General features: G+C 33.5%; 1 protein-coding gene across 8 annotated transcripts in view; it reads right to left on the bottom strand.

Annotated features, from left to right (window-relative positions):
* The window catches only part of LOC149802605 (uncharacterized), a 118,738-nt gene that overhangs the window by 55,014 nt on the left and 36,160 nt on the right, over positions 1-27,564 (bottom strand). For all 8 annotated transcript variants that reach the window (XR_016420069.1, XM_089951893.1, XM_089951892.1 and 5 more), the window contains exon 2: positions 11,272-11,465. Coding sequence is in view for 7 of the 8 variants with exons in the window: in XM_089951893.1 (XP_089808019.1) it covers positions 11,272-11,465 (194 nt within the window). In the remaining variant the exon portion in view is untranslated. The remainder of the gene's footprint in view (positions 1-11,271; positions 11,466-27,564) is intronic.

Here is a 27,564-nt window from a genome sequence, read left to right as displayed (position 1 = left end):
CCAAGATATTTCTTAAAAATGTATATGAAATTTCTATATCATTATATTCATAAAATGTTCATGAAAATTCATCATACAAACTTCTCACAATATTAGTGAAATATAAACAAAGGTGAATATTTTTCTTTTTTTAAATGATATGATACTGTATAAATGTTCAAATTTTCTGACCAGCATAAACAATATGTGGCAGGAGGTAGTGGCCTACTGCCGAGCTCTGTAGTGTCATGGTCATGCATGATACACTAAAGTGGGTGGTATTATAGAAAGGTAGACAGATGTAGCTCTACAATGATACCAAACAATCTGGAATGTCTAGTTGCTTTACAAAATGCAGAGGGAAAAACCTCATTTTTTGGACCCGACTTTTTTCTACCCAAAATTGGCCTGTGGTCGGGATCTGATTTTGTGTCCGGATTTTAGACTTTTTGGTCTCAGATCTAAGGCAAACCAGTATGAACTGCAAACAGACAGATGAACCTTTGCAAAAAGTAGGATAAGATGGGCATTTGGAATAAAGAGTGGTCTCAATACAAAAATAATGGCTCCGTTTAGCCCCCCCCCAACTCCAACTTGTACTCTTCTGCTCAAGCACGAGTCAAATAGGCAATGAAAAACGATGTTTCTAACACAACTAGGCAGTATGTTATTGAAAGATCACCTGGGATTTAGTGTTTTGGGATCTATTCAGAAATAGCTTTCAAAATGTGTTTCCTACTCGAATTTCAGGCAAAAATGACAAAACACTCTAGGGGTTGATGTGTTAAAAAGCTTTCAATGACTTTGTTGTGACGTTTTTGTCCATTACTGTCATAAACTGCATATTCTATTGACTTAATCACTGGTTGCCAATTTGCCATAAAAACCAAAATATGTAAACAACTATTATCCTGACTGGATGACTGTGAAAGAGACATGATATGATTGGTTAATATACTTGCAAGGTTTCAACAGCTCAGCATGCTTTTCCCAGAAACGAAAGAGCACACAAACGGTTAAGTAGTCTAGTGTCAGCTCTGATTTGTGTTGGCCCATGTGTCAAGTATTGTTTTAACTTCACTTGCCCTTAGGACATTGTCTGGACTTTGTCTCACAGCTATGTCTACTACAGTACTTCCTAACCGTATTTATTTTGTTCAGTATGTGTCATGATTTTAGCAGCCAAAGTACATTTCCAAGTTTGAAGTCAGATGTGGTTTTAAAGCTATGAAATATTTTTAGTGTAAAATTGAAATTTGTGATCAAAATTAATTTTGGCATTTGGTCTTTCAGTTTGCAATGTAAAAAATGCAGCTGATTATCATTGGGACCTTTGAGAGGGCATTGATACTGACCCCTCCTTCCTCCTTTAGAGAAAGTCCAAAGAAAAAAACCATTAGGGTCATAAATGGGCAAAGGAGCCTATCCTTATCATCCCCAGCACAGATATGACTGAGACTGGGAACTTTAATAGGAACTGGAACTACTTAAGTTATTACAACACTTTAAAATAAGTTGTTGTTGTATAGTTCAACATCATTTTTTTTAAGCATAAGATAGGTTACACATGGTGGCCAGCATAACTGGTGGAGGAAGAACTCTGGAAAATTCTCAGAAGATCCACCGACCCACGAGACTTAAAATTAGTAACAGAAAAGAGTGAGAAACAACAAGCTTTGTAAAATTCAATAAATAATTTATTTCCCTACAATACTAAGTGAAAATGTAAAACAAGGAACTTACAATATTGTGCATTAAATTCCAATTCCAAATAATCCAAGAATTACTAACGTAAGTCCTAATGTTTAAAGTTCTGAAAAAACTTGAGCAATATTCAACAAAAATATCCAACGCTACAAGTGTTGATGTGCATGTTTCGTAGTGATGTGCCAACAATCTTTTTAAAAACAAGTGAACTTGGTGTGTTATTATCAAAATTTCAGTTTGGAACAAAAACTTTAACAAAATTATGTCTTCACTGACACTATAGCCACACCACAGGACATAAGCCAGATGCAGGAGAATTTAAATGCTAACATTAAGTGTGTTGTCATATTAGAAACATGAAGTAAATAAATACGACATTAAGGAAATATGTGACAAATTTTTTTAAATTTAAAAATATGTCTATATGGTAATTCTTGATTGTAGGGATCCATCTAGGGGCAAGAGTAGTGCTGAGAGAATGGGGTGTATGTAATGGTATTGTACTCCATATATGAAGTGAACTGTGTGATGGGTTACAAACATATAATTGTAGTCAGCCTGGGGTCACTATCACTGGCAATTAGTGAAGTTACATGGTCATGAATTCCCAACAGTTATCTGTTTGTACTAATTAACTGTAATATGAATATGTACTAATTAAATGTGATATGAATATGTACTAATTAAATGTAATATGAATATGTACTAATTAACTGTAATATGAATATGTACTAATTAAATGTAATATGAATATGTCCTAATTAACTGTAATATGAATATGTACTAATTAAATGTGATATGAATATGTACTAATTAAATGTAATATGAATATGTACTAATTAACTGTAATATGAATATGTACTAATTAAATGTAATATGAATATGTCCTAATTAACTGTAATATGAATATGTACTAATTAACTGTAATATGAATATGTACTAATTAAATGTAATATGAATATGTACTAATTAAATGTAATATGAATATGTCCTAATTAACTGTAATATGAATATGTACTAATTAACTGTAATATATGTACTAATTAACTGTAATATGAATATGTACTAATTAACTGTAATATGAATATGTACTAATTAAATGTAATATGAATATGTACTAATTTACTGTAATATGAATATGTACTAATTAAATGTAATATGAATATGTCCTAATTAACTGTAATATGAATATGTACTAATTAACTGTAATATGAATATGTACTAATTAAATGTAATATGAATATGTACTAATTAAATGTAATATGAATATGTATTAATTAACTGTTTTATGAATATGTACTAATTAACTGTAATATGAAATGGGCTGTTTTTCAATAACCATATCCAGATAAACAGTCTTTGCTGGTAAAGTGAACAGCTAAGTTTTTCAGTGACATTATGGAGAAAAAAAGTAACAAAGGACATACACTGAAACAAATGTAAAGCGAAGTTAATAATCTAAATGAGTACATTTGCCTCTCTGGCAAAGCACACCAAATACAAGATTATGCAGAAAAATTCCCAAGCTATGCTGGGACTCCAACTTCTGATGTGAAGGTCTATAAGTGATTGACAAGGCCCATATTGCTTTCCGAAAGGGCAAAGAAGAGATAAATTCTGCAAAAGGCATGTTGAGGAAACAGTGATCACCTTAAACTGCATCAGGGTGTGCTGAAAGGTTATTGCACTAAGCTGTTTACAAGAAAAAGTAATGAATGAAGATAGCAAACTGACCTATAAGGTCTAGAAATCAATCCAAAATAGCTAAAGAGATGAAACCCGCAAAATGCACGTCATCCACATCAGTAAATAGCGTTTGCACTAAACTGTATTAGGATATGTTTGATGTGATTTCTGAGCAATCGTAGTTATTAAGAGGAATATTATGAGTGGTACATTATGTGCCCATCCCAGTTTTTAATAGTTTTCCTAGGCACTTATATGGCATGTTTAAGATTATTGACATAGTTTTCAAATCACCTTTACTTTTGGTCAATGTCTGCAATTTTGAAGTCAACTTCCTTTGCTGAAACCATTTATTTTCTTATCAAACATGCTTTGACCATTGACATTTAAACAAAATCCAATAGTTGCTTTCTTACTGTAAGTACAAGAACAAAACATGCTAGTAATTTTAAAAGCTCATTTTTTTCCATATTTTATAAAATGTGACAGATGGAGGGACAATACCATAACAAGGTACACTCAACCTTTGGGTGGTGTACGATGTAGCCAGTGTTATTTAGGGCATAAAGGTTACATCTGTTGTATGTGTTGTCTTGCCATTGTATGTCAACACTGTTACAGACTGCATTACTATGTGTAGTATAATACATTTGTAGAGATCATCTCACATAGCATGTATATATAAGTGACTAGATAGTGGAGTGAGTGAAATAAACTGTTCATTAACATGCAAACTGCATGTTGGCAAGCATTACTAACCCCGCCCTATCCTCCTTTCTCTTAACACAGTCTATCAGAAGAGAGAGCTGTAAAACTGAAGTACAAATCACACAGATAAGTGTCAACGAAGTTTGCAATGAAGATTATTGTATGAATTCCTCGAGAAGTGCTTCAGAGCAAATTCAATAACATACATCAACTTGTTTCTGTAGCATGCTATGATGTAACAGAGAAAGCACCCGCTGTTGGGAAGATGTATTAAAAACATAAACAGAGACGTGACAATGTCATTTATAAACAAAACCTGGGAAAACATAGGCATGAAAAAAAAGGGCACACAAGTGCAATAAATTGGAGGTAATCATGTAACTTCGTATATATCTTATGTACAGTATATCGTGTCTTACATTACAATTTTTACATAATAAAAATACCTATTTTTCCCAAATAAAAAGCCTCCTTCATACACGTAAACAACAGCAGAAATGTGGCTGTCAACTCAGATTCATTTTAGTTAAATTTTACATGTAAAGTTAAGAATAAAATATACATATAAAAAATTATGTTACTCCTTTATCCCATTCATACATGGACATCCTTATGGGAGATAAACGAACATGTGTGTGACTGCTTGTTCATGCAAATGTACAATGATTTCCCCTGCACTCATAGATCCCTCCAATATCAACTTTTATGACCCAGTCTAATGCCAAACTGCCATTGTAAAAGTCCATAGCGATCAATAATTTTGTGCCGATCACAACTGAATAAACTTTGTTAGAACTATATTACAATTAAATTTTAAAACTAATATATATATATATATACAGTCAAACCCGGTTATCTCGATTACGTCGGGGGTGTAAAAAAATCGTCGACATAACCGGGTCCCGAGATATCCGGGTTCATAAAAACCGGTAATTTTAAAAATGTCCTTGAGCATTACTCCTGTCTCTTGCTGGTGTTTACTGGAATCCCCTCCCACTGCATGTTACAATAAAATAAACAAAACGCTTAATTGATAATAAAATGAAATGAACTAACCTGGTGTTGTTATCATTTATTCCTTTTTTATCATCATAAGTAATTTATTAAAGAAAAAATATATCTATGAACTCCATATATCACATGTAGCGTATGCATCCATTACTGTAGTGTGCATCACTTATGTCAGATAACACACGACGCATTTTTATAATTGATGTGAATATTGAAAAACAAATCATGTTTGGTTGTACTCAGAGGTTTGAATATGTTATCAGATTGAAAAATGGATCAAAGAAAATCACAAACGAGAGAGTGAGAGAGAAACATCCACCGATTGCTTTCAGGCACCCGCCATTCACGCATAACGCGGTGTTAGGTGCAAAATAACCAAGATTGTATTATATCCAGGTTAATATATGACAGTATCTCGCAGATAAAGATCAATAAATGTTTTTGAAAATACATGTACATGTACATGTACATTGACTGTGAGTGCAAATGAGGAAAAGCGATCCTATAAACCAACTCTGCTAGACGCCATCATGTATGCCCGTGCAGCTTGGAACAGTGTATCGCCGAAAACCATTCAAAACTGCTGGTTCCATTGTATTTTTCCGGAAATTTCTGATGAAGAATTTCACCAGCAGTGTTTAATTGCACAAGAAATTAAAGAGCCTCAATCAGAAATAGGTCTTGAAGCGATGGCTGATGAGATTGCGGACTCCATAGGCATTGCTCGGGATGAATTTTCTAATTATGTTCACATGGATGATGATGCCAATGCCTATGGTGAACTTACTGATGAGGAAATAATCCAATCGGTGACAATGAAGCAGATACAATCATGCAAGCAAGATGATGATGATGATGATGATGATCAGCCTATCACTATCCCAAGCTACAGTGAAATGGCTGAATGCATTAAAAAAATGAAATTGTTTGTGGCAAGTGTCGACGGTGCCGAGCATATGTATGAAAACGTAAGTGCTTTTGAATCGTTCGTTACAGATCAGCACCGGAGTAAACAAAAGCAGACTGATATTACTTCATATTTTCTACAAATCGATCGCTTTTGCTGACTATTTCTTGTACAATTTCTGTGAGATTGACGTTAAAAAGTTGCATTTCGTCGAATTAAGCGGGTCCACATGTTACTTCGGACCGAAACTTATGCCCGACATAACCAGGTTATCGACTTAACAGAGGTCGAGATAAGCGGGTAAAAAATAGCATAACAAAGAAGATTTTTTTCGGGACTGGACCAAAACGCTCGACATAAGCGGGTTGTCGAGATAACCAAGGTCGAGATAAGTGGGTTTGACTATATATATATATATATATATATATATATATATATATATATATATATATATATATATATATATATTTCATAAGAATTATAAGTTAAATACTACAAGTCATTTAAATCTTGGTACATACATAATTCTCTTTCCATTTTCTCCATTTTCCCATTGTTGCTGAATAACCTCCTTATTGGTTATGACGTTGTTTGAGTCTTTTCAACATAAAATTGTTTTATTCGAGTCTTTTCTACATAAAATTATTTGGCAAATCCCCCCTCTCCATCTCACCCAATGTGATTGAATAAAATAACCTATTTTCTTCTAAAATAATATGTCTCTGTTTACATGAAAACATGTTAATGTTTGGTGATGATTTATTCAGAAATTGCTAACTGTATGTGATTTAATTATGCAGACGATACTTTTGTAGAGTGGATGAAATGCCTTCTTCATAAAGGAAGCGATAAATGTTTTGTCAAGTGATTTTTCGGTCTTTGTTTGGTACCCTGTTTTGTTCAAGGTTAATTTATCTGTGAGCATATTAATGCACAAAATCTATTTTTAGCCTATGCTGACCCGCTATGATCTTGACAAATACATCTGGTTGTAATCATCAAAGAAAAGAATTCGGCAGATGTGTGAAGCCAAAACTCTATCATAACATTATTGAGCCCATTTCCTGTAAATGTTGGCTTTTACAGACAATAATATAATATTAATCTTAGTGTTATATGTACTTTAGTCAACACCTCTTTCAGTAACAGAAATTTGACATCGGGAGACATGTATCGATGAAAGAGATAATCTGATTACTTACCTTACCTCAGGATATGAATTATTGGTTCTGGACAGATTTGAAATAAAAAGTGGCTGCTTGTGAGGGGAACATTTTACATTTTTGTACTAATATGCTGGCCACTGGTCATGTTATAGGGGTGGCCGTTCTTGAGGGGTACTTTTGTACACAAACTCGTTGGTGCCAAGAGATTCTGGCTGTAAGAAGCAGGTGGCTGCTGGTCAGGGGGGCTGTTCAAGATGGGGACTACTGTATTGTCTCTATAGTAATTCTTGTTTGTATTTGTACTTGAATGTTTGTTTGATATATTGTAGGTTTAATTGCTACCCACATCAGTAAATAAATTCATACTGACAAGGGAATGAATCGCTGTTATTCAAACACCAGGTCTACAATAATAAAACCTGCTATTTCAAAAACTCAAAATTGATAGGAAAAGGTTTGTGACATCATCAATACGAAAACCAAGTATATCTGATATCACATACCTGGCTCAGAGTATTTTAAAGCCAAAAGCAAGAGCAGTTGGCCAACAATCTGAGTCATAAGGATGCTGTCTACATAAACTTCTCCCCATGTTCTTGACTGCATTAGTAGTAATACTAAAAGGATCTTCAATGTGGTAACTGTGGTGGCCATGTTGGAGGTTGGACTAGCATCTAGAGCTGTGAATGGGTACACGCCCCTTGATAATAACCCCAGGTAATAAAATAAATCGCTGGGTACCCATCTACAGTGTGCCAGTTTTCTACTACTGCATATGGTCCCATAAGCCCTTGGCCTGTAAAAGCAGCACTCACTTTGTTTTCAAGATGACAATCCTTTTGATGGAGGTACCATGTTCATTTAAGACCAAGTAGATCTCTGTATGCCGAGTTTCATGAATTTCCTCCAAGTTGTATAGGAGGAGTAGCAATAACAAACAACTCAACTGCTATTGGATGACAGATGCCAAATACTGGACAAAGACCCATAACATAAGCTCTTCTGGTCTTTGACCAGTAAAGATAGAAATGTGCCCCAAAACAGTGCATGCTCATTAAGCTAAGCAGATCAAGTCTACACCAATCTTTTACAGAATAAACAGTGCAGTAATAAAACAATTAAAGCACAAGGAACATTTTATGAAATGGAAATGTGAAACTGAAACTTACAAAAGAGGAATCAAGCAATGGTTGACATAAACTGTCAACAATATTGAAATAAGGAAATTTATTACATTTATTTTTGTGGTGACATGTTACTGGCATTTGTACAAAGAACTACAGTATAAAGTCTGATACAATAACAGACAATGATGAAGAAATCATGCCTGGGATTGGTGACACTTATCTAGGTAAAAGTTTGGTTTCATAATAAATTGATTACATCATGAATTAATATTTTTCTTTACACTATAAAACAGCAAAGTTTCCCTTGAAATAACCAAATATATTGTACTTAACCTATCCCATGTCACTTCCCTAGTTTAGCCATAATTGGTACCAAAACTTCTGTCCAGAATGGGCACTGAGCTGAAATATTCTAATATCAAATTTCTCTTTAGGAGGTTGTGACCAACTAAATTTTGAGCCCAAAATGGGCAAAAATTCACTATATTCAATTACATCTTTAGAAAGGTTAATTTGTATCTTTATACCAAAACAAAGTTTGCAAATTACACTGACGCACTGCACCAACGTTTTAGATAATCATCTATCTGTTATGGCTGACTGTAAGCTTAATGAGGGCAGTATTTAGAGTAATTATGACTGTAATGTCTGTCTGATATCACTAGGAAACTAGACTAATGCAATCTGATAGAGAACAAGACCTGGTTCAATTAACCCAGCAAGTACTTCCTTGATAAATGCCATTAGTGTAGCCCTACTCAAGTAACTTAACCTGGAACTGGCAAACCCATTTATTTCAATTTTCTAAAGAACTTGGGCACATTTATTGGCACAGTACAAGAAGTAAATTTCCTAAGAGATTCAAAGTAAGGCTTACACTGTTACAATGAGTGATAAGATCGGCCACATTTAGCTATATGGTGTTTATTTTAGTTAGGCACTTACTATTAAGAATAATTCTTGTTCTTATTTTTCCATCTAGATTTTGTATTTGCACTGCTTGCAACTGATACCTGGTTCTATTTTGGGGTCTGGAAACCAGATTGTAAGATTGATAGTGCATCTACCTTGAATCATGCAGCCCTCATTTTGAATCCTGCTCAAGTCAGCCTTTATTTTAATCAACAGAATTTAAATAAAACAAATGTATGGATTTCAAAAATAAACACTACTAGTATTATATCAAGCTACAGGTATTAATGTAAAAAGTGTCAAGAAAATTCAGCTTAATCCATCCTGAATTGTACAAAATATTAGATCAAATCTCTGTATTATTATATGTTGGTAGAAAACATTTAAATGCATAAAAATGATACATTACTGTCTGTACAGCATAACCCAACTTTGAGAGGAACAAAAGGAAAAAAATTACAAGTACAAATTTACAAAATGTAAATATACAGTGCCAGTTCAAAAGTATGTAGCCATCTGAGTAAGAAAAGGGAACGACATTACCAAAATATACTTCAAATGGTCATGACATGGACGTAAGCTTGATTTTTGTTTGTATGGTAATTAATATATCAAATGTCTCAAACTGTACATTTGCAGCAAGTGCTATTTTTAGTCTTCCCTGCTGACGTAAGCAAAACATGACACTTCATCGTAAGGACTTGACAGTAAGAAGTCGTCAGTTAGCTGACAAAGATTTTAGTGGCAGAAAAGTATATCAAATTATTCGAATAATGCATTCTACATTTCACAAAAGGGGGCGCACCTAATGAGTTGTTGTTGTTGTTGTGGGGTTTAACGCCATTTTTCAGCACGATAGGCTATACATGGCGGCCAGTATTAATGGTGGAGGAAGAACCCGGAAAACCCCGGAAAGAACCACCGACCCACGAGAAGCTACTGGCAAGCTTTCTCACATGCCCACATTGGCTGAATCTTAGACTCGAACCGCCGCAGACAGAGGTGAGATGGCAGTGATCCGTAACGATGAGCGCTATAGACCACTCGGCCACTCGGGGCCCCCGCACCTAATGAGAGACAAATGGAAAACCAAAAATAAGGAATATAAAGGAAGATCATATACTTTCTTATCATGTATATCACAATATTTGATAGCCCCAGAGAATCTCAGAAGGACCCAATTGTAAATTTTAACATGTCCATCAGGGTTCTTGTTTTGAAGAAGCACCTTCAAATTAAAGATTTCAGGATTCACGAGATGTACTGAAACATATCCAACTACAATTTCACACCAGAATTGTGCGTCATATCTTTCGTTATGTAGAGAGAGGCACAACTGACAGCAAAAGTCAGTGGTTAAATGTAATTTTTCATGATGAAACTTAAATTGTTCTAGGCAAAGTGCACAAGTTTTTGTTGAGAGATAATCTGATAAAGAATGGCAACAGAAGAACTTAGGTCTGTACAGTGCAAACTCACCATTCAAAAATATTTCTACATTGTTTATGAGTGCATTACCAACACTGGCACTGGAAATTAAATCGAAGAGGAGGGAAACATTGATTCTGACAAGAACATCATTTCTGATGAATATCTATAGCTAGAATTTGCAAAAAGAATTTCTAAATTTTTACTTTCCAGATTATAAGTCTGGCCAATATTAACAGAACAAAATGGTCAAAAATTCATTAAAAAAATGAATCCTTAATCCAGCCATCACAGACCCGACACCTCAATATTTTTGAAAATGTAAGGTAGACAATTAAATCCTAGCTTGAAAAGAAAAAGGCTACATGAAAAGAAATCTAGGCTTATGACATTCATGCTGTTGTGACATTTGGGTCTATCTCAATCAATCAGGACCTTATTACTCCATATGCAACAGGTATTAAAACGTAATACGACTTGAGGTTTCGAATGCTATGTATTAGTTATCTAAATACCATACTTTATGCAAGGGGATCATTTAGAAATAGGAATGATGCTCATTTTCCTCCTATGACATCGGCAGTAAGTGGCTACTCACTTTTGACCTAACACTGTATGCACTCAATATTTCTCTACATACCTTCTGAATTAAATGATCCTGGGTTATTTTGCATGTAGTGTCGGGAGAAGTGTGCCAGTACTCTTTCTCTCTCCTGTGTCTCTCCAATGAGAGAGAACTGCTTAAGAAACTTTCGCAGGGCAACATCAAGTGTGTCATTTGTAAAGTCAAAAAACTTGAGATATTCCTCAGCAACAAGATTACTGAAATCATTCCTGAAAAACAAAGATGTAATTATAAATAAAAAAAAACCCAACAAATTTGAAGAAAAAAAAACATTAAAAAGAAAAACCATTTGTACAAGAAATATAGACTTATATTATAGTGCCATATTTAATTGTTTCAGGCGGTATTAAGTTATCTATGTCTTGGATGATTAGATACATTTCTATCTAATTCTCATTATAAATGTAATTAATGCCTGGATATGACAGGGTTACACTTGTATTCAAGCTTGAATTCTACATCAGCAATCCCTGTTAAATATAGTGTCAATTGTAGTCACTCTAGCCCAGTGGAGGTTTGTTACCTTCAGGCTGCAGGGCCAGTGAAACAAAGAAACCTATTTAAGCAGAGATAGACTGACACAGTTAAGTGCTAACAATAGCATGCCTATTTATAGCTCGCAGACTCAGCTACAGAATGTAGGACAAATAAACCGGTTTTTGTACTACAATATAAATGGCGGAACACACTGAAGAGATTGCATCTATCCCTGAAAAGTGAAAAAATCGCGGTGCTTCAAGATATTGTTGTTTTGGATTTTGTAACAGCGATAGTAGATATTCAGATCAAGAACATATTACTTGTGTATTTTGGATTCCATTTCCAAAACAGAAATAAGTCTCGAGAAGTGCGGGCATTGGATGCGTGCTTGTGGAAGGGGAACTTTTATTACTGACAAAATCACAAGATGGACATATATCTGCAGTAAACATTTCATAGGTGGGAACAGACCGACGACAGATCATCCCGACCCTATCTCAGCAACACTTACACCAAATCAGGTTCATCATTTACATTTATTTAGAAACTAGAACATGTTCAATTAACATGGGGGTGGGGGATGATTTCAATCAACAGATGTGCTAGTAATGCAAAACCTTTCAGTTCCGTGATACAGGGGCAGATCCAAGAATGAAACAGAGGGGGTCTAGATAAATAAATAAATTTAAAAAAAGTAATTTTTTAGTCATATCATTAAGATGTCTGCAGTGTGGCAGTTTATAGTGATGTCTAGCACTGGGCCATCATGCTGCAGACATGTAGCATGATGTCCCACCCAGTCACATTATTCTGACACCAGGCTGACTAGTCTTAACACGAATCTCTTAATGCTGAGTGCTTAGCGAGGCAGCTGTGAGTACCATTTTTATAAGTCTTTGGTATTACTCTGCCAGGGTTCAAACCTGTGACCTCCTGTATCTGAAGCAGACGCTCTAACCACTTAGGCCACTCAGGAGCGGTAAATGAAAAGGTGAAAACATTGGTAAAGTTTCATAAAAATATATGAAGGGGTTATAATGTGACAGACCAATGGGAAAACAGGCCAGTGACTTATATTATCCCTTGTTATGATCTGACCTTAAGGTAAGAGGTATGACTAAACACAAGAAAATGTGAAGTCAGGCAAACGTTTTATTAAAAGATCTTCTGTGGTTGAAAAGTTATACCCATACATGTATAAAGGTCACTGATTTATATTTTTCCTTCCTTGCTGTGATGCTGACCTTGAGGCGAAAGCACAGCTAAGGTATGTTACACACTGTCTCTTAACTAGTTAAAGTATTAAACTGAACATTTTCTCTTCGCTGTGACATTCACCTTCAGGCTGAGGGCATAACTTAAGAATGCTACACATTCAATGTCTATACAAGTCATATAATTTGCTAAAGTTTCATTAAAATGTCATCAAAGGTTCAAACATTATACTCTGGAGAAGGAATCAAGTCAAAGTATTACATTTACTCTTGCTGTGACCTTTATCCTAAAGCTGGGCTTGGCAATGTCATATGACAAACTTTGGCAATGTTTAATAAAATATCTTCAGTGGTTCAAAAGTTATAATTCGGATAGGCATACACACCATAAGATTATATTTTCCCTGCCATGACCTTTAGCTCTGTGCAGGGTGTAAGACTGGTATGCAGCATACCATTCAGTCATGATATATACAAGAACAGTGTCAGTAAAATATCTTCATTAGTTCACAAGTTTATACTCCTGGCAAAACTACTAGTTCTAAAAATAACATTTTCTGTGCTGTGACCTTTACCTTCAGGCTTAGGGGCACCACTATGATACACCATCTACATAACTGGGGAAAGTTTCACTAAATATCTTTATGTACTTTGGAGTTCTACTCCAAACAAGAATACAAGTCATGAAAATACATTTTCATTTGCATAATTTTTTACCTCAAGCAAATGACAGAAATGGTACATTACAGAAATGACAAATGGTACATTACAGAAATGGTACATTACAGAAATGACAGAAATGGTACATTACAGAACAATATACACTTGGCCAAAGTTGCATGAAAATCTCTCAAATTGATACCAAGTTGTGGGATGGACAAGCAAATGTTAACTGGCAGACAGATGGATGGATGGAGAATAGAATAACATAATACACCCATTTCAGCTGGCATGTATAATTCATCTCATTTCAGCAACTCTCCCAATCATCCAAATATTTTACTTATGGTAACATGTTCTTTTCTCTCTGGATTCTTCTGCAAGATGATAAGTATTGGTTTGTAGCTGGCTTGGAATGACTGGGATTCAAAGATGTTTTGAACCCATAATTCATTTCTTTCTAGTTATTCATGGACTTCTCTTTTACTTCTCAATTTAAATATAAACATAACATCTACAAATTCTTGAGCAAATAATCCTTGAATAGGGTGATATAAAAACTTTTTTGCAATGAAAGAGTTGACATCACAAACAAAGAAAAAATTTTTTTTTCTAATTTCTCATCTATCATTATCTCTCTTAAAATGAGGTGCCTTGTTCAAACAGGAGCTAACACTACTGTAATATAGACTTCATACTGGTTAAAGAATCTCTTGTGCAATGTTTTATAATAAAAGTGAAAATTTGTGCACAGATGGCTAGGTTACTAAAATCTATTGGTGTGCATTCAATCAAGCAAAATAATCTATTACTGCCTACAGTATGTACATAAATACAAGGCGAGCTCAACTACCAACAGTATATATTACTAATCACATAATCTACTGGCAAATCAAAGTCTATGTTATTTTCTTCTACTAAATAATTATAACCAAGAGTAAAGACCCAAATTTGTATATAGAGGATTTAATACTGAATTTATGAAACTCGCTGAATAATGTCCAACTATTGCAAGCCTTGGCTGGACATTATTGACTTTCATGAATTCAATAAATAATAATAACAATAATAGTAATAATAATATCTAAAGAGGGTAACTCAATTAGTTAAAAACAACTAATCTGCCTTGAGGCCCTCTAAGAAAGTATATATACATGTATCTCCATGCAAATGTTTCTCTCATAAAAATAATTATTCAAGTAAGCACATTCACAAATACAAACTAAAATACATTTTGAAAGGAGGAGGATTAACTGCAAATATAAATTTTCATAATACATTTGAGACTTTGTTTATCACATAGTTATTTTAAAGGAAATATTTTCATGAGAAAGAATTTCATTCTTTCTGGCTCAGATACTTCACTTTTCATTTGCTGCACATAAAAATACAGTCTCGGATACAAGTAGAATTAATAATATACAGTTCTACAATCAGTAACATTTAAAAGTAGATTTGTATGATTTATAATTCAGACATCAAATGTCATAACAAATCAATAGAACATTTGACACTGTCAGCAACATTTTTCAAGACTGGATCTCCGATGAAAAATCCTGAGATGTCACATAGTTCACTGTTAAATGAGCCATATACATTGATCTTGGTGAAAATATTTTTGTTTCCACATGAAGAATGTCAATTCCACAACTAAGCATTCCAGTTATTGGATATTCATTTGAAGGGATGATTACTGATGCAGAAATTCCAGATTTACTGTAATATATTTGTGACCTGATGTTAGGAGCATGCATATGTCCACATTCTTTTCTAAACAGAAGTGAGATTATTTACTCCTGTAAGTTTACATTTAAACCACACTCATCATAGGGTGGGGTCCATATTACAGGTCCCCCCCCCCCCAACCTCTATCTATTGACTGATACCCATAGTTTTAATTGTAATGAGGCCCCATAGGGTAAACTGGTCATATTCTGACAGACACAACCTTTTTCTCACAATGCCCCTTGTTTTGGGCAATTGATCAGAAAAATGGCTGCCAAAATGTTGATAGCAATAGTACAAAATTCTTTTCCAAATGGTGGGGTAAGGAAAATTATAGTAGTCATAGTCAAATCAGCAATGAGAATACTGCAAAAGAATTTCATTGGCAAATTCTGACCAATCAGATTCACAAAATATGATGTTTTAACATGACATATAAATAAATATTAAACTGTACACTTTATGTCAAGTGTACTTTGTGACAAGTGAGTATACATGTTACTATAATTTGCAATACTGTAATACATACCTTGCATGGAAGGCTATTCTAATTGACAATCTGATTAAAATCATAATCTATTTGTCAGATGGGCATCAATGCAAGGTCATGTTCTGCTGAACTTTTTATTCACCATTCAAATTACAACTTTCATACCAGAATAAACATTGTATTTTTTTAAGCATATTGTTGCTAACGATAACTTTCCCAAACACGAAATTCAAGGCTTTATGTCATAGGCTACTAACAATAAATGGACCAGGAATTCAGAAGTCACCAAACATGATCTTTTATTGGTGACTGTTGGAAATATCAATTTTAATCAGATTGCTTTTATGGAAAATGTACCCATCTTCAGAGAATGAATGTACAGATTTTTTTGTGATACATCTTTCTGAGAAACCATTTGGCTGAATCAATGTGACCTTATTTTGTTGGTGGTAGGAATGTTCTCTCAAGACAGGTTTTACTGTATAATCTGATGAGAAACTATTATATAATTTGTGGAGTTACTGGTAAGCTGATCAAAATTTGCTGCATCGGATGCAATAAGTTCAGAAGATTTGAACATAATGAGAAGTAGACATGTTTTCCTTCTGAACTTTTTAAGACTATTTTGCAGCTAGGGTAAAAAAAAACATGCCTGAGCCATGTTTCAACATGGATTGCAATGCACAACTTACGATAAAATACATATTGTACATGTCAAGAATAAAGGAGCAAACAAGTAATAATTATTCATGGCTGTTGAAGAACAGAAGTAACTTGTATAAGGTATTTATAATGGTTCTCCACCTTTTGTACTAGAGTGTGCATCGAATGGAAAAGTTATTGATGCACTGATATACTGGTGAATCATCCACCTCTAGGTACAGCCCAAATGAGTATATATTAAACAATGCAGGCTATATCATACAGATCCATAAAAATCTCACATTGTGCATTCAAGCCCTACCTTTATTCCTTTATTATGTCCCTTCTATGTTCAGAAAATTGCCTCCTTTTTTCATTACAAGTAATAACAAGAGGCCCAGCCTGATATTGCTCACCTAGCATACAAAACTTGACAACTGACCTTCCACTAAGCAAGTTTAAAAACACATTCCAAATAAACTATCTTTGAAACTTTCTATCATGTTGATTTTACCTATTTTACCATACCTTAATAAAAATTCTTTCTAAAGCTAAAGGTAATATGCAGTCTATTGCTCACAATCAAAGTCATGCAGATCTTGATGGTATAAACTCAACAGATCAAAGACAGCTGCAAGACTGGTAGCAAGGTCAGCCAGTCGGCTGCAAGGTCAGTTCATTAATATGCATGGATCTGATCATCCAAGATTTGGGGTGGGGTGGGCTTTATATCTATCAGTACAAGACTGTTAGGCTCCATCAAAAGCAACTGACAGATGAATGGCTCTATCTATGCCAAGATCGGAATTATACTAATTCACATTCAACTAATCTTCACTGGCAATAACAACACCTATTGCAGCCAAATGTTACCGTATTAAGTATATAAATTACAATACACAGTACTATTATGTCTGTGTGTGTGTGTGCATGTGTGTGCATGCAAAATCATTATATTACTTCTGAATCAATTTTTAGAAAGCTATATTACCTAAGATTCTATTTCTAGAAAGCTGTATCACAGCAGTGCAAGTTATATCCATCAGATAAGTATCTACTGTACTAAATCTGAAACTATGTATATACAATAAAATATTAAAAAATGACAAAGGAAAAAAAAAAGAAAAAAGAAAGACAGCAAAAACAGTATTTATAATATACCCTTCAGTTTAGATCTCATGATCAAAGCTACTCCCCCCGCCCCCCAAGGTACATCTTTATCTGATGTGCATCTCACAGATTCAATTGTAGCACCATCAAGGATGATGTCAGGACCAGTCTTAGGGAAATGCAGTTGCCTTGGGCCCTGAGCCTTTGGGAACCAGCACTCCAACTGACAGAAAAATTACACATACTACAGTTAAGTCCACTGTCTGGCCCCTGCTGCCATTTTGGTACCTTGTGCTTTGAGAACTGTAAGGCCTGGCCTAGATAATGTTATCTAACAATGGTCATGTGATGAGTCTTCATGTGAGTACATGTACATGGATGGAATCAAAGTAAATAACAAAAAGATAAAAAAACCGGTCATTTGATTTTGAAATAATTGCTTTGGGTAAATAATAAACATGTTAGTACAGTATAATTTGATCTGGACCTTGTATCACATCTAGTCTGATAACGGATCGTTACTGGATGAGGCTAATCTTCAGGTATCATGAGATTTGATGACCTTCTGCTATCAAACTCAATGTGACACATGCACCTAGGTAAAGTTACTGTATGGATAACAGTGTATATTCCCTGTCACAATGAGAAATATATTTTTAACATATAAAATATTTCCTTTTTTACAACTAGGAAATGTTATAATCACCACACTTTAATCTCTTGAATTTGTCAATATTTTGCATATCCAAAACACTGATGTACATATTCATTCCAAAAATCAATAACCATAAAAGCAATAAATAATAACAAACTTAAGCTTTTCCATAACATTTGTATCACACAGCAGTCAAAAAAAAATTCTTCCTCTCACAGTTGCATCTAATACCATCCAGTTTCAGTATATAAATCATGTAATCCAATATTAAGTTTTCTTATTGTGTTTCTATAATTATTGTTTTCAGTCGTCTGTAAACATGACTGCATTAAGTGAATTCTTAAACATAGGATAATATTATAATCTACAGTTATTTGAAACAGATATACCAATTTTGATAATAAACATCTCTTGTTGTGAGGTGAGTAAAGTCAGAGACTGAAATTTGTGAAAATTTACATTTATTTTGATTTTTTATGCTAATTATAATGAAAAATTGTCATGAAAGCAAAACTTTAAGTTGACTGAAAATTTGTTCGTCAATCAAAAGTATATACCTTTTTGTAAACCACTTTGGTCCTTTTGTAATCTGTAACAGAGGAATGAAATTTATAACGACATAATCTTGAGACATTCTAAAATGTAATGATGCTACTTTTATTCTGACACTTTTTCACTTTATCCATTAACTTTTATTGTATTCACTTTATCCATGTTTTTCCATTTTATAAAGAAGTAGCAACTCAGATTTGGTGATGGTTGATATAATTTGATTTCATGTTGAAGAGGTTTCTTTTTTAAAAAAATACACATTTGTAAAAAAAATATACCAAAATATACAGAAGGCATTTGCCTTTCTATTAGCGCACTTTAAAATGACTTCTAAAATATTATTTCGCAAAAAGAATGAGAAACAAGAAAATATCCTCCATCACAACACTAAACAGCATCTTTGGAAACTACTTCCATGGGGAGCTGGGTTAAATCTTCCCAATACTGGTAAATTTTCCTGGGATTTTCTGATGGAGGGTGGAGCATACCTCCAAATTTTTAGATATAAGATAGACTCTGTATGACTTTTTCTACATTGGAAATCTGGCCATCCGCACAGAGATATCGGCTCCCGTCTAAAATATCTTCACAAATCGGAGGCTAAAAAATAATGTAAATACTCACTTATAATTCAAGTAAAACTCCAAAGAACAAAGATCTAGATTTGCCATGGCATAACATGCCTGCATATCAGGGTATATGTTGTTTGTTCTACTGATTACTCCCAAGAAACTGCACAGACCCAGGTCTGCTGGCACATTATGTGATGGCAGATCTTGGTCTGTACAATTTGCAGTTGGACCCATCTTATGAGCAAGTATATACGGTAAGTCTAGGAGACATTCAGATTCAAGTTACAGAAATAGGAATCTGGGCCTAGCCTCTGTGTTAAAGGTAGCAAGGCCTTGTGGAAAGGTGTTGCCATCTCCCAATAAAAGTAGGGGTGTGGGTTTTCATGTCATACACTCTAACTATCCACCCCTTGGCCCATTGGAAGAGGTGCCCTCACTCACCTCTACTTGCTCCTTTCGACCAAGGTGTAATGGATACCAGCATCATGGGGGTGGTTAATTTGGAATTACTGATGTACCATCCTGTGAGTGCTGTACACTGTCCTTGCATAGCTCTATTATCTGATAAGAGAGTGGGATTTTTTTTTTAATTTTCACTCATGACTTGTGATAATGTGTTCACTTCAAGTGTCACTGAAACCTCCATCAAGCTGATGACTGTGTCATCATGTGATATCTGCTTAACAATTTAGGTCAGGTACCAGTTGATAACTCCAGTCATATTAACAACTAATACATTTGGGAAGACCTTATCATAAACACTGAGTAGGGTTTACTTATTACAAACTGAATATCAACTTGCCATTAAAAAAACTAGACTAGATTTTTTTTATTTTCAGAGTTTTGTGCTGCTGTGAGATTGAAAAGAAATATCTACCATATATACTTTTTATAAGATGAGTCCAACTGCAAACTGAGCAGGCCCAGATCTGCTGATGCATCATGCAGATCTCTGTATGTGTAGTTTGCTAGGAGTAATCAGTAGAACAAAACAACACACACCCTGATCTGCAGTTGCATTATGCTATGGCAGATCTGGATCTTTGTTGCTTGCTGTTTGACTCAACCTATAGGTGAGTATATACAATACCTTCTACATCAAATTTGTAACTGCTTATGAGTGTAGGTGGTCTGGCAAGTTAAATTATGGCATGCTTTATAAGTGAAAGGAAATAGTAATGTGATCTGTAAGTAACCTCCAAGTTCTATTATATATACTCTCTAGTCAAACAGCAAACAACAAATTTCCTGATCAGGGTCCATGTTGTTTGTTCTCCTGATTACTCCTAACAAACTGCACAGACCCAGATTTGCAAATGAATTATGTGACAGCAGAACTGGGTTTGTGCAATTTGCAGCTGGACTTGACTTTTATGTGAATACATATGGTACCTAGATAAATATGAATCTACTCAGCAGAATTTCTGATTTTGTTGAGATGATTAGTTTGGCAGCTGTGTAATAGCACTACATTGCATTAATGTAAAGCACTTTTTTTTAAAAAAAAAAGCCATGTAGTTCATGGAAAACCGATTTAAGGAAAACTGTCATAAAAATCCAAAAGTTAAAAGAGGGAATGTCTTCCTACTCTCTAATCAGAGTCATTTACAAGACTGTGGCTCACAGTAATTTCTAAAATTCACATCAAAACATCAACCAAAAGCATAAAAATTACACATATTTTCAAGCCCTATTTTGTTCATTAAAATCATCGAATATTCAGAAAATCTTCCCTTTTTCTCTAAATGGAGAGGGTTGTGTCATTTTGTCCCTAAATGTTCAGTTCTAGCAGCCTAGAGATGCATGTGACCTTTGTATGGCAATGGAAAGAATATTTTTTATATTACATAGTATGTTTGAAAGGGATAACTGATACTGAAGCGTGGGGAAATAAAGATAGTATTTATTGAGATGTAAAGGTTCTTAAGTGCCCAAAATTTCTTTATCAATACGCTCTGAATCCCACCCCACTCCCAGCTGTACCATGTACCTGGTATCACAAAAAAGGATCCTGACAAACAGAGCAGTCTCCTTCTGATTTTTTATCATTGGCTTTGTTTCTCCACTTGCCACACATCTCCTGAATGTGCCTATCTTACCTTACATTTTCCTGTGGGAAGTTTATTGCATCATCCAGATGATTACCTGAGCAGCCAATAAATTTAAATTACATGATCAAAATCATCTGTCGCTGAACTTTTCAACATTTTGGTGCATTTAAAATGGCCAGCATTGATGTTTTCTCAAAAAATGATGACCTCATTTTGTCTCAATTGTTTTAAAACACGTTTTGAAGGAAAGTCCATGAATGACAAATGACTTTATAGTGTCTCCAATAAAATGCTACTGCATATTTCCAACATTTCAACTCCAGACTGAGAGGAATTTTAACCCACTCTTTTAAGTACATGTACTAATAATTCTACTAAGCTGTTTGGAGTATATATGTTATGAAGCTGTTTGGAGTATATATGTTATGAAGCTGTTTGGAGTATACATGTTATGAAGCTGTTTGGAGTATACATGTTATGAAGCTGTTTGGAGTATATATGTTATGAAGCTGTTTGGAGTATATATGTTATAATGCTGTTTGGAGTATATATGTTATGAAGCTGTTGCACGTGTTTTGAGTACATGCAATAATAATATCACAAAGCTGTTTTAGTACATGTATAAATAATTCTACTAAGCTGTTTTGAGTATATATATATATATGGCAGCTGTTGGAATAAAATGACAAAAAGTCAAAAAAAATAATGGAAATAAGACAAAGCAGTTGCACGGTGTACTGAAATAAGATACATTTAGTCTTACATGCAAAATTATGCAAGTGCACTTGTTCCGAGGCTGTGAACTGACATCTATCAATATGAACTGTGCAGAAAAAAGAGCTAGAACAAAAGTTCTAGGAACAGCAGCTGTTTATAACGGACAGGCAAACAACACAACAATATCATGCAACATGTACAACTATATAGAATTTGCAACTAAAAGTATCTTTAGGACACACAATACTAATGATATGGAAAAATATGAACCAGCCTGGAAATGGGTGCACATAAAATAGAGTGTATATGGATTTGGCTGACCAGGATTGGTTAATAATGTAAGTTATGTTTTAGGATAAAGAATCTTTTGAGAGCTTATCCTAGTTGTAAGTGAAAAAAAAAACAGAGAGACATTGTTTTATTGATGGAATTACAGTCCTTTAATAGTCTTGAGTTTGGAACCCTCATTTCTAAAATTAGCACCTGACTCTTTGATGCAGAATTGAAAGCACATGTTTCAAATACAAGCAGGTCCAGAAAATGCTGTGGCTGAGTTATATCCTTTCTTCTACACAGAAGCTGCCATCCAGGTTTCATCTATACTGATAAATATAGGTTTGATCATGAGCACTCAAACATTTTAAGTTACTGAATTTTTAATATCATGGTGTTTGCATAGGTTTACTATGGGAACTGAATTAGTACCGTGAGTCCTTTAAGTACAGATTGTTAAATTCATACTGTGAACAAACACCTACTGTCTGTGTGCATGCTTTTGTTTTTTACTTAAAGCATCTTTTAATATACAATCCTGACCAATGCACAGGCTTAAAAATATACAAAGCATAAACAAGCCTCATTTGTGTGATTTTTGTATGATTAGTGTGCTGCATTTGATGGCCCTACATTCATCAATATCAGGTGAAACAACTCCTTAAAAATCATAACATTTTGGTCCTACATTCATCAATATCAGGTGTAGCAATTCTTTGATAATCATAACATTTTGGCCCTACATTCATCAATATCAGGTGAAACAATTCCTTAAAAATCATAACATTTTGGCCCAACATTCGTCAATATCAGGTGAAACAATTCCTTAAAAATCATAACATTCTGGCCCTAGTTCATCAATATCAGGTGAAACAATTCCTTAAAAATCATAACATTTTGGCCCTACATTCATCAATATCAGGTGAAACAACTCCTTAAAAATAATAACATTTTGGCCCTAATTCATCAATATCAGGTGAAACAACTCCTTAAAAATCATAACATTTTGGCCCTAATTCATCAATATCAGGTGAAACAATTCCTTAAAAATCATAACATTTTGGCCCTAATTCATCAACATCAGGTGAAACAACTCCTTAAAAATCATAACATTTTGGCCCTACATTCTTCAATATCAGGTGCAGCAATTCTTTGATAATCATAATATTTTGGCCCAACATAATTCTTAATAATCATAACATTTTGGCCCAACATTCATCAATATCAGGTGTAACAATTCCTTAATAATCCTAACAAATGGGTCCTACATTCATCAATATCAGTTGTGTACCAATTCCTTAATAATCATAACTTTTGGGTCCTACATTCATCAATATCAGTTGTGTACCAATTCCTTAATAATCATAACTTTTGGGTCCTACATTCATCAATATCAGTTGTGTACCAATTCCTTAATAATCATAACTTTTGGGTCCTACATTCATCAATATCAGTTGTGTACCAATTCCTTAATAATAATAACTTCTGGGTCCTACATTCGTCAATATCAGGTGTAACAATTCCTTAATAATCATAACATTTTGGGTCCTACATTCATCAATATAAGGTGTAACAATTCCTTAAAAATCATAACATTTTGGGTCCTACATTCATCAATATCAGGTGTAACAATTCCTTAATAATCATAACATTTTGGGTCCTACATTCATCAATATCAAGTGTAACAATTCCTTAAAAATCATAACATTCTGGGTCCTACATTCATCAATATCAAGTGTAACAATTCCTTAAAAATCATAACATTCTGGGTCCTACAATCATCAATATCAAGTGTAACAATTCCTTAATAATCATAACATTCTGGGTCCTACATTCATCAATATCAAGTGTAACAATTCCTTAATAATCATAACATTTTGGGTCCTACATTCATCAATATCAAGTGTAACAATTCCTTAAAAATCATAACATTCTGGGTCCTACATTCATCAATATCAAGTGTAACAATTCCTTAATAATAATAACTTTTGGGTCCTACATTCATCAATATCAGGTGTAACAATTCCTTAAAAATCATAACATTCTGGGTCCTACATTCATCAATATCAAGTGTAACAATTCCTTAATAATCATAACATTTTGGGTCCTACATTCATCAATATCAGGTGTAACAATTCCTTAAAAATCATAACATTCTGGGTCCTACATTCATCAATATCAGGTGTAACAATTCCTTAATAATCATAACATTTTGGGTCCTACATTCATCAATATCAAGTGTAACAATTCCTTAATAATCATAACTTTTGGGTCCTACATTCATCAATATCAGGTGTAACAATTCCTTAATAATCATAACATTTTGGGTCCTACATTCATCAATATCAGGTGTAACAATTCCTTAAAAATCATAACATTCTGGGTCCTACATTCATCAATATCAAGTGTAACAATTCCTTAATAATCATAACATTTTGGGTCCTACATTCATCAATATCAGGTGTAACAATTCCTTAAAAATCATAACATTTTGGGTCCTACATTCATCAATATCAAGTGTAACAATTCCTTAAAAATCATAACATTCTGGGTCCTACATTCATCAATATCAGGTGTAACAATTCCTTAATAATCATAACATTTTGGGTCCTACATTCATCAATATCAAGTGTAACAATTCCTTAATAATAATAACTTTTGGGTCCTACATTCATCAATATCAGGTGTAACAATTCCTTAATAATCATAACATTTTGGGTCCTACATTCATCAATATCAAGTGTAACAATTCCTTAAAAATCATAACATTTTGGGTCCTACATTCATCAATATCAAGTGAAACAATTCCTTAATAATAATAACTTTTGGGTCCTACATTCATCAATATCAGGTGTAACAATTCCTTAATAATCATAACATTTTGGGTCCTACATTCATCAATATCAAGTGTAACAATTCCTTAATAATCATAACATTTTGGGTCCTACATTCATCAATATCAAGTGTAACAATTCCTTAATAATAATAACTTTTGGGTCCTACATTCATCAATATCAAGTGTAACAATTCCTTAAAAATCATAACATTCTGGGTCCTACATTCATCAATATCAAGTGTAACAATTCCTTAATAATAATAACTTTTGGGTCCTACATTCATCAATATCAGGTGTAACAATTCCTTAAAAATCATAACATTTTGGGTCCTACATTCATCAATATCAAGTGTAACAATTCCTTAATAATAATAACTTTTGGGTCCTACATTCATCAATATCAAGTGTAACAATTCCTTAATAATAATAACTTTTGGGTCCTACATTCATCAATATCAAGTGTAACAATTCCTTAATAATAATAACTTTTGGGTCCTACATTCATCAATATCAAGTGTAACAATTCCTTAATAATAATAACTTTTGGGTCCTACATTCATCAATATCAGGTGTAACAATTCCTTAAAAATCATAACATTTTGGGTCCTACATTCATCAATATCAAGTGTAACAATTCCTTAATAATCATAACATTTTGGGTCCTACATTCATCAATATCAAGTGTAACAATTCCTTAAAAATCATAACATTCTGGGTCCTACATTCATCAATATCAAGTGTAACAATTCCTTAATAATAATAACTTTTGGGTCCTACATTCATCAATATCAGGTGTAACAATTCCTTAATAATCATAACATTTTGGGTCCTACATTCATCAATATCAAGTGTAACAATTCCTTAAAAATCATAACATTTTGGGTCCTACATTCATCAATATCAGGTGTAACAATTCCTTAATAATCATAACATTTTGGGTCCTACATTCATCAATATCAAGTGTAACAATTCCTTAATAATCATAACATTTTGGGTCCTACATTCATCAATATCAGGTGTAACAATTCTTTAATAATCATAACATTTTGGGTCCTACATTCATCAATATCAAGTGTAACAATTCCTTAATAATCATAACATTTTGGGTCCTACATTCATCAATATCAAGTGTAACAATTCCTTAATAATAATAACTTTTGGGTCCTACATTCATCAATATCAAGTGTAACAATTCCTTAATAATCATAACATTTTGGGTCCTACATTCATCAATATCAAGTGTAACAATTCCTTAATAATCATAACATTTTGGGTCCTACATTCATCAATATCAAGTGTAACAATTCCTTAATAATCATAACATTTTGGGTCCTACATTCATCAATATCAAGTGTAACAATTCCTTAAAAATCATAACATTTTGGGTCCTACATTCATCAATATCAAGTGTAACAATTCCTTAATAATCATAACATTTTGGGTCCTACATTCATCAATATCAAGTGTAACAATTCCTTAATAATAATAACTTTTGGGTCCTACATTCATCAGTATCAAGTGTAACAATTCCTTAATAATCATAACATTTTGGGTCCTACATTCATCAATATCAAGTGTAACAATTCCTTAATAATAGTAACTTTTGGGTCCTACATTCATCAATATCAAGTGTAACAATTCCTTAAAAATCATAACATTCTGGGTCCTACATTCATCAATATCAAGTGTAACAATTCCTTAATAATAATAACTTTTGGGTCCTACATTCATCAATATCAGGTGTAACAATTCCTTAAAAATCATAACATTTTGGGTCCTACATTCATCAATATCAAGTGTAACAATTCCTTAATAATAATAACTTTTGGGTCCTACATTCATCAATATCAAGTGTAACAATTCCTTAATAATAATAACTTTTGGGTCCTACATTCATCAATATCAAGTGTAACAATTCCTTAATAATAATAACTTTTGGGTCCTACATTCATCAATATCAAGTGTAACAATTCCTTAATAATAATAACTTTTGGGTCCTACATTCATCAATATCAAGTGTAACAATTCCTTAATAATAATAACTTTTGGGTCCTACATTCATCAATATCAAGTGTAACAATTCCTTAATAATAATAACTTTTGGGTCCTACATTCATCAATATCAGGTGTAACAATTCCTTAAAAATCATAACATTTTGGGTCCTACATTCATCAATATCAAGTGTAACAATTCCTTAATAATCATAACATTTTGGGTCCTACATTCATCAATATCAAGTGAAACAATTCCTTAAAAATCATAACATTCTGGGTCCTACATTCATCAATATCAAGTGTAACAATTCCTTAATAATAATAACTTTTGGGTCC

Source organism: Sinohyriopsis cumingii, chromosome 3 (genome assembly GCF_028554795.1).
Source record: "Sinohyriopsis cumingii isolate HCF-2022 chromosome 3, ASM2855479v2, whole genome shotgun sequence".
Taxonomy (NCBI): Eukaryota; Metazoa; Mollusca; class Bivalvia; order Unionida; family Unionidae; genus Sinohyriopsis; species Sinohyriopsis cumingii.
This window is presented reverse-complemented; position numbering and strand designations above follow the sequence as displayed.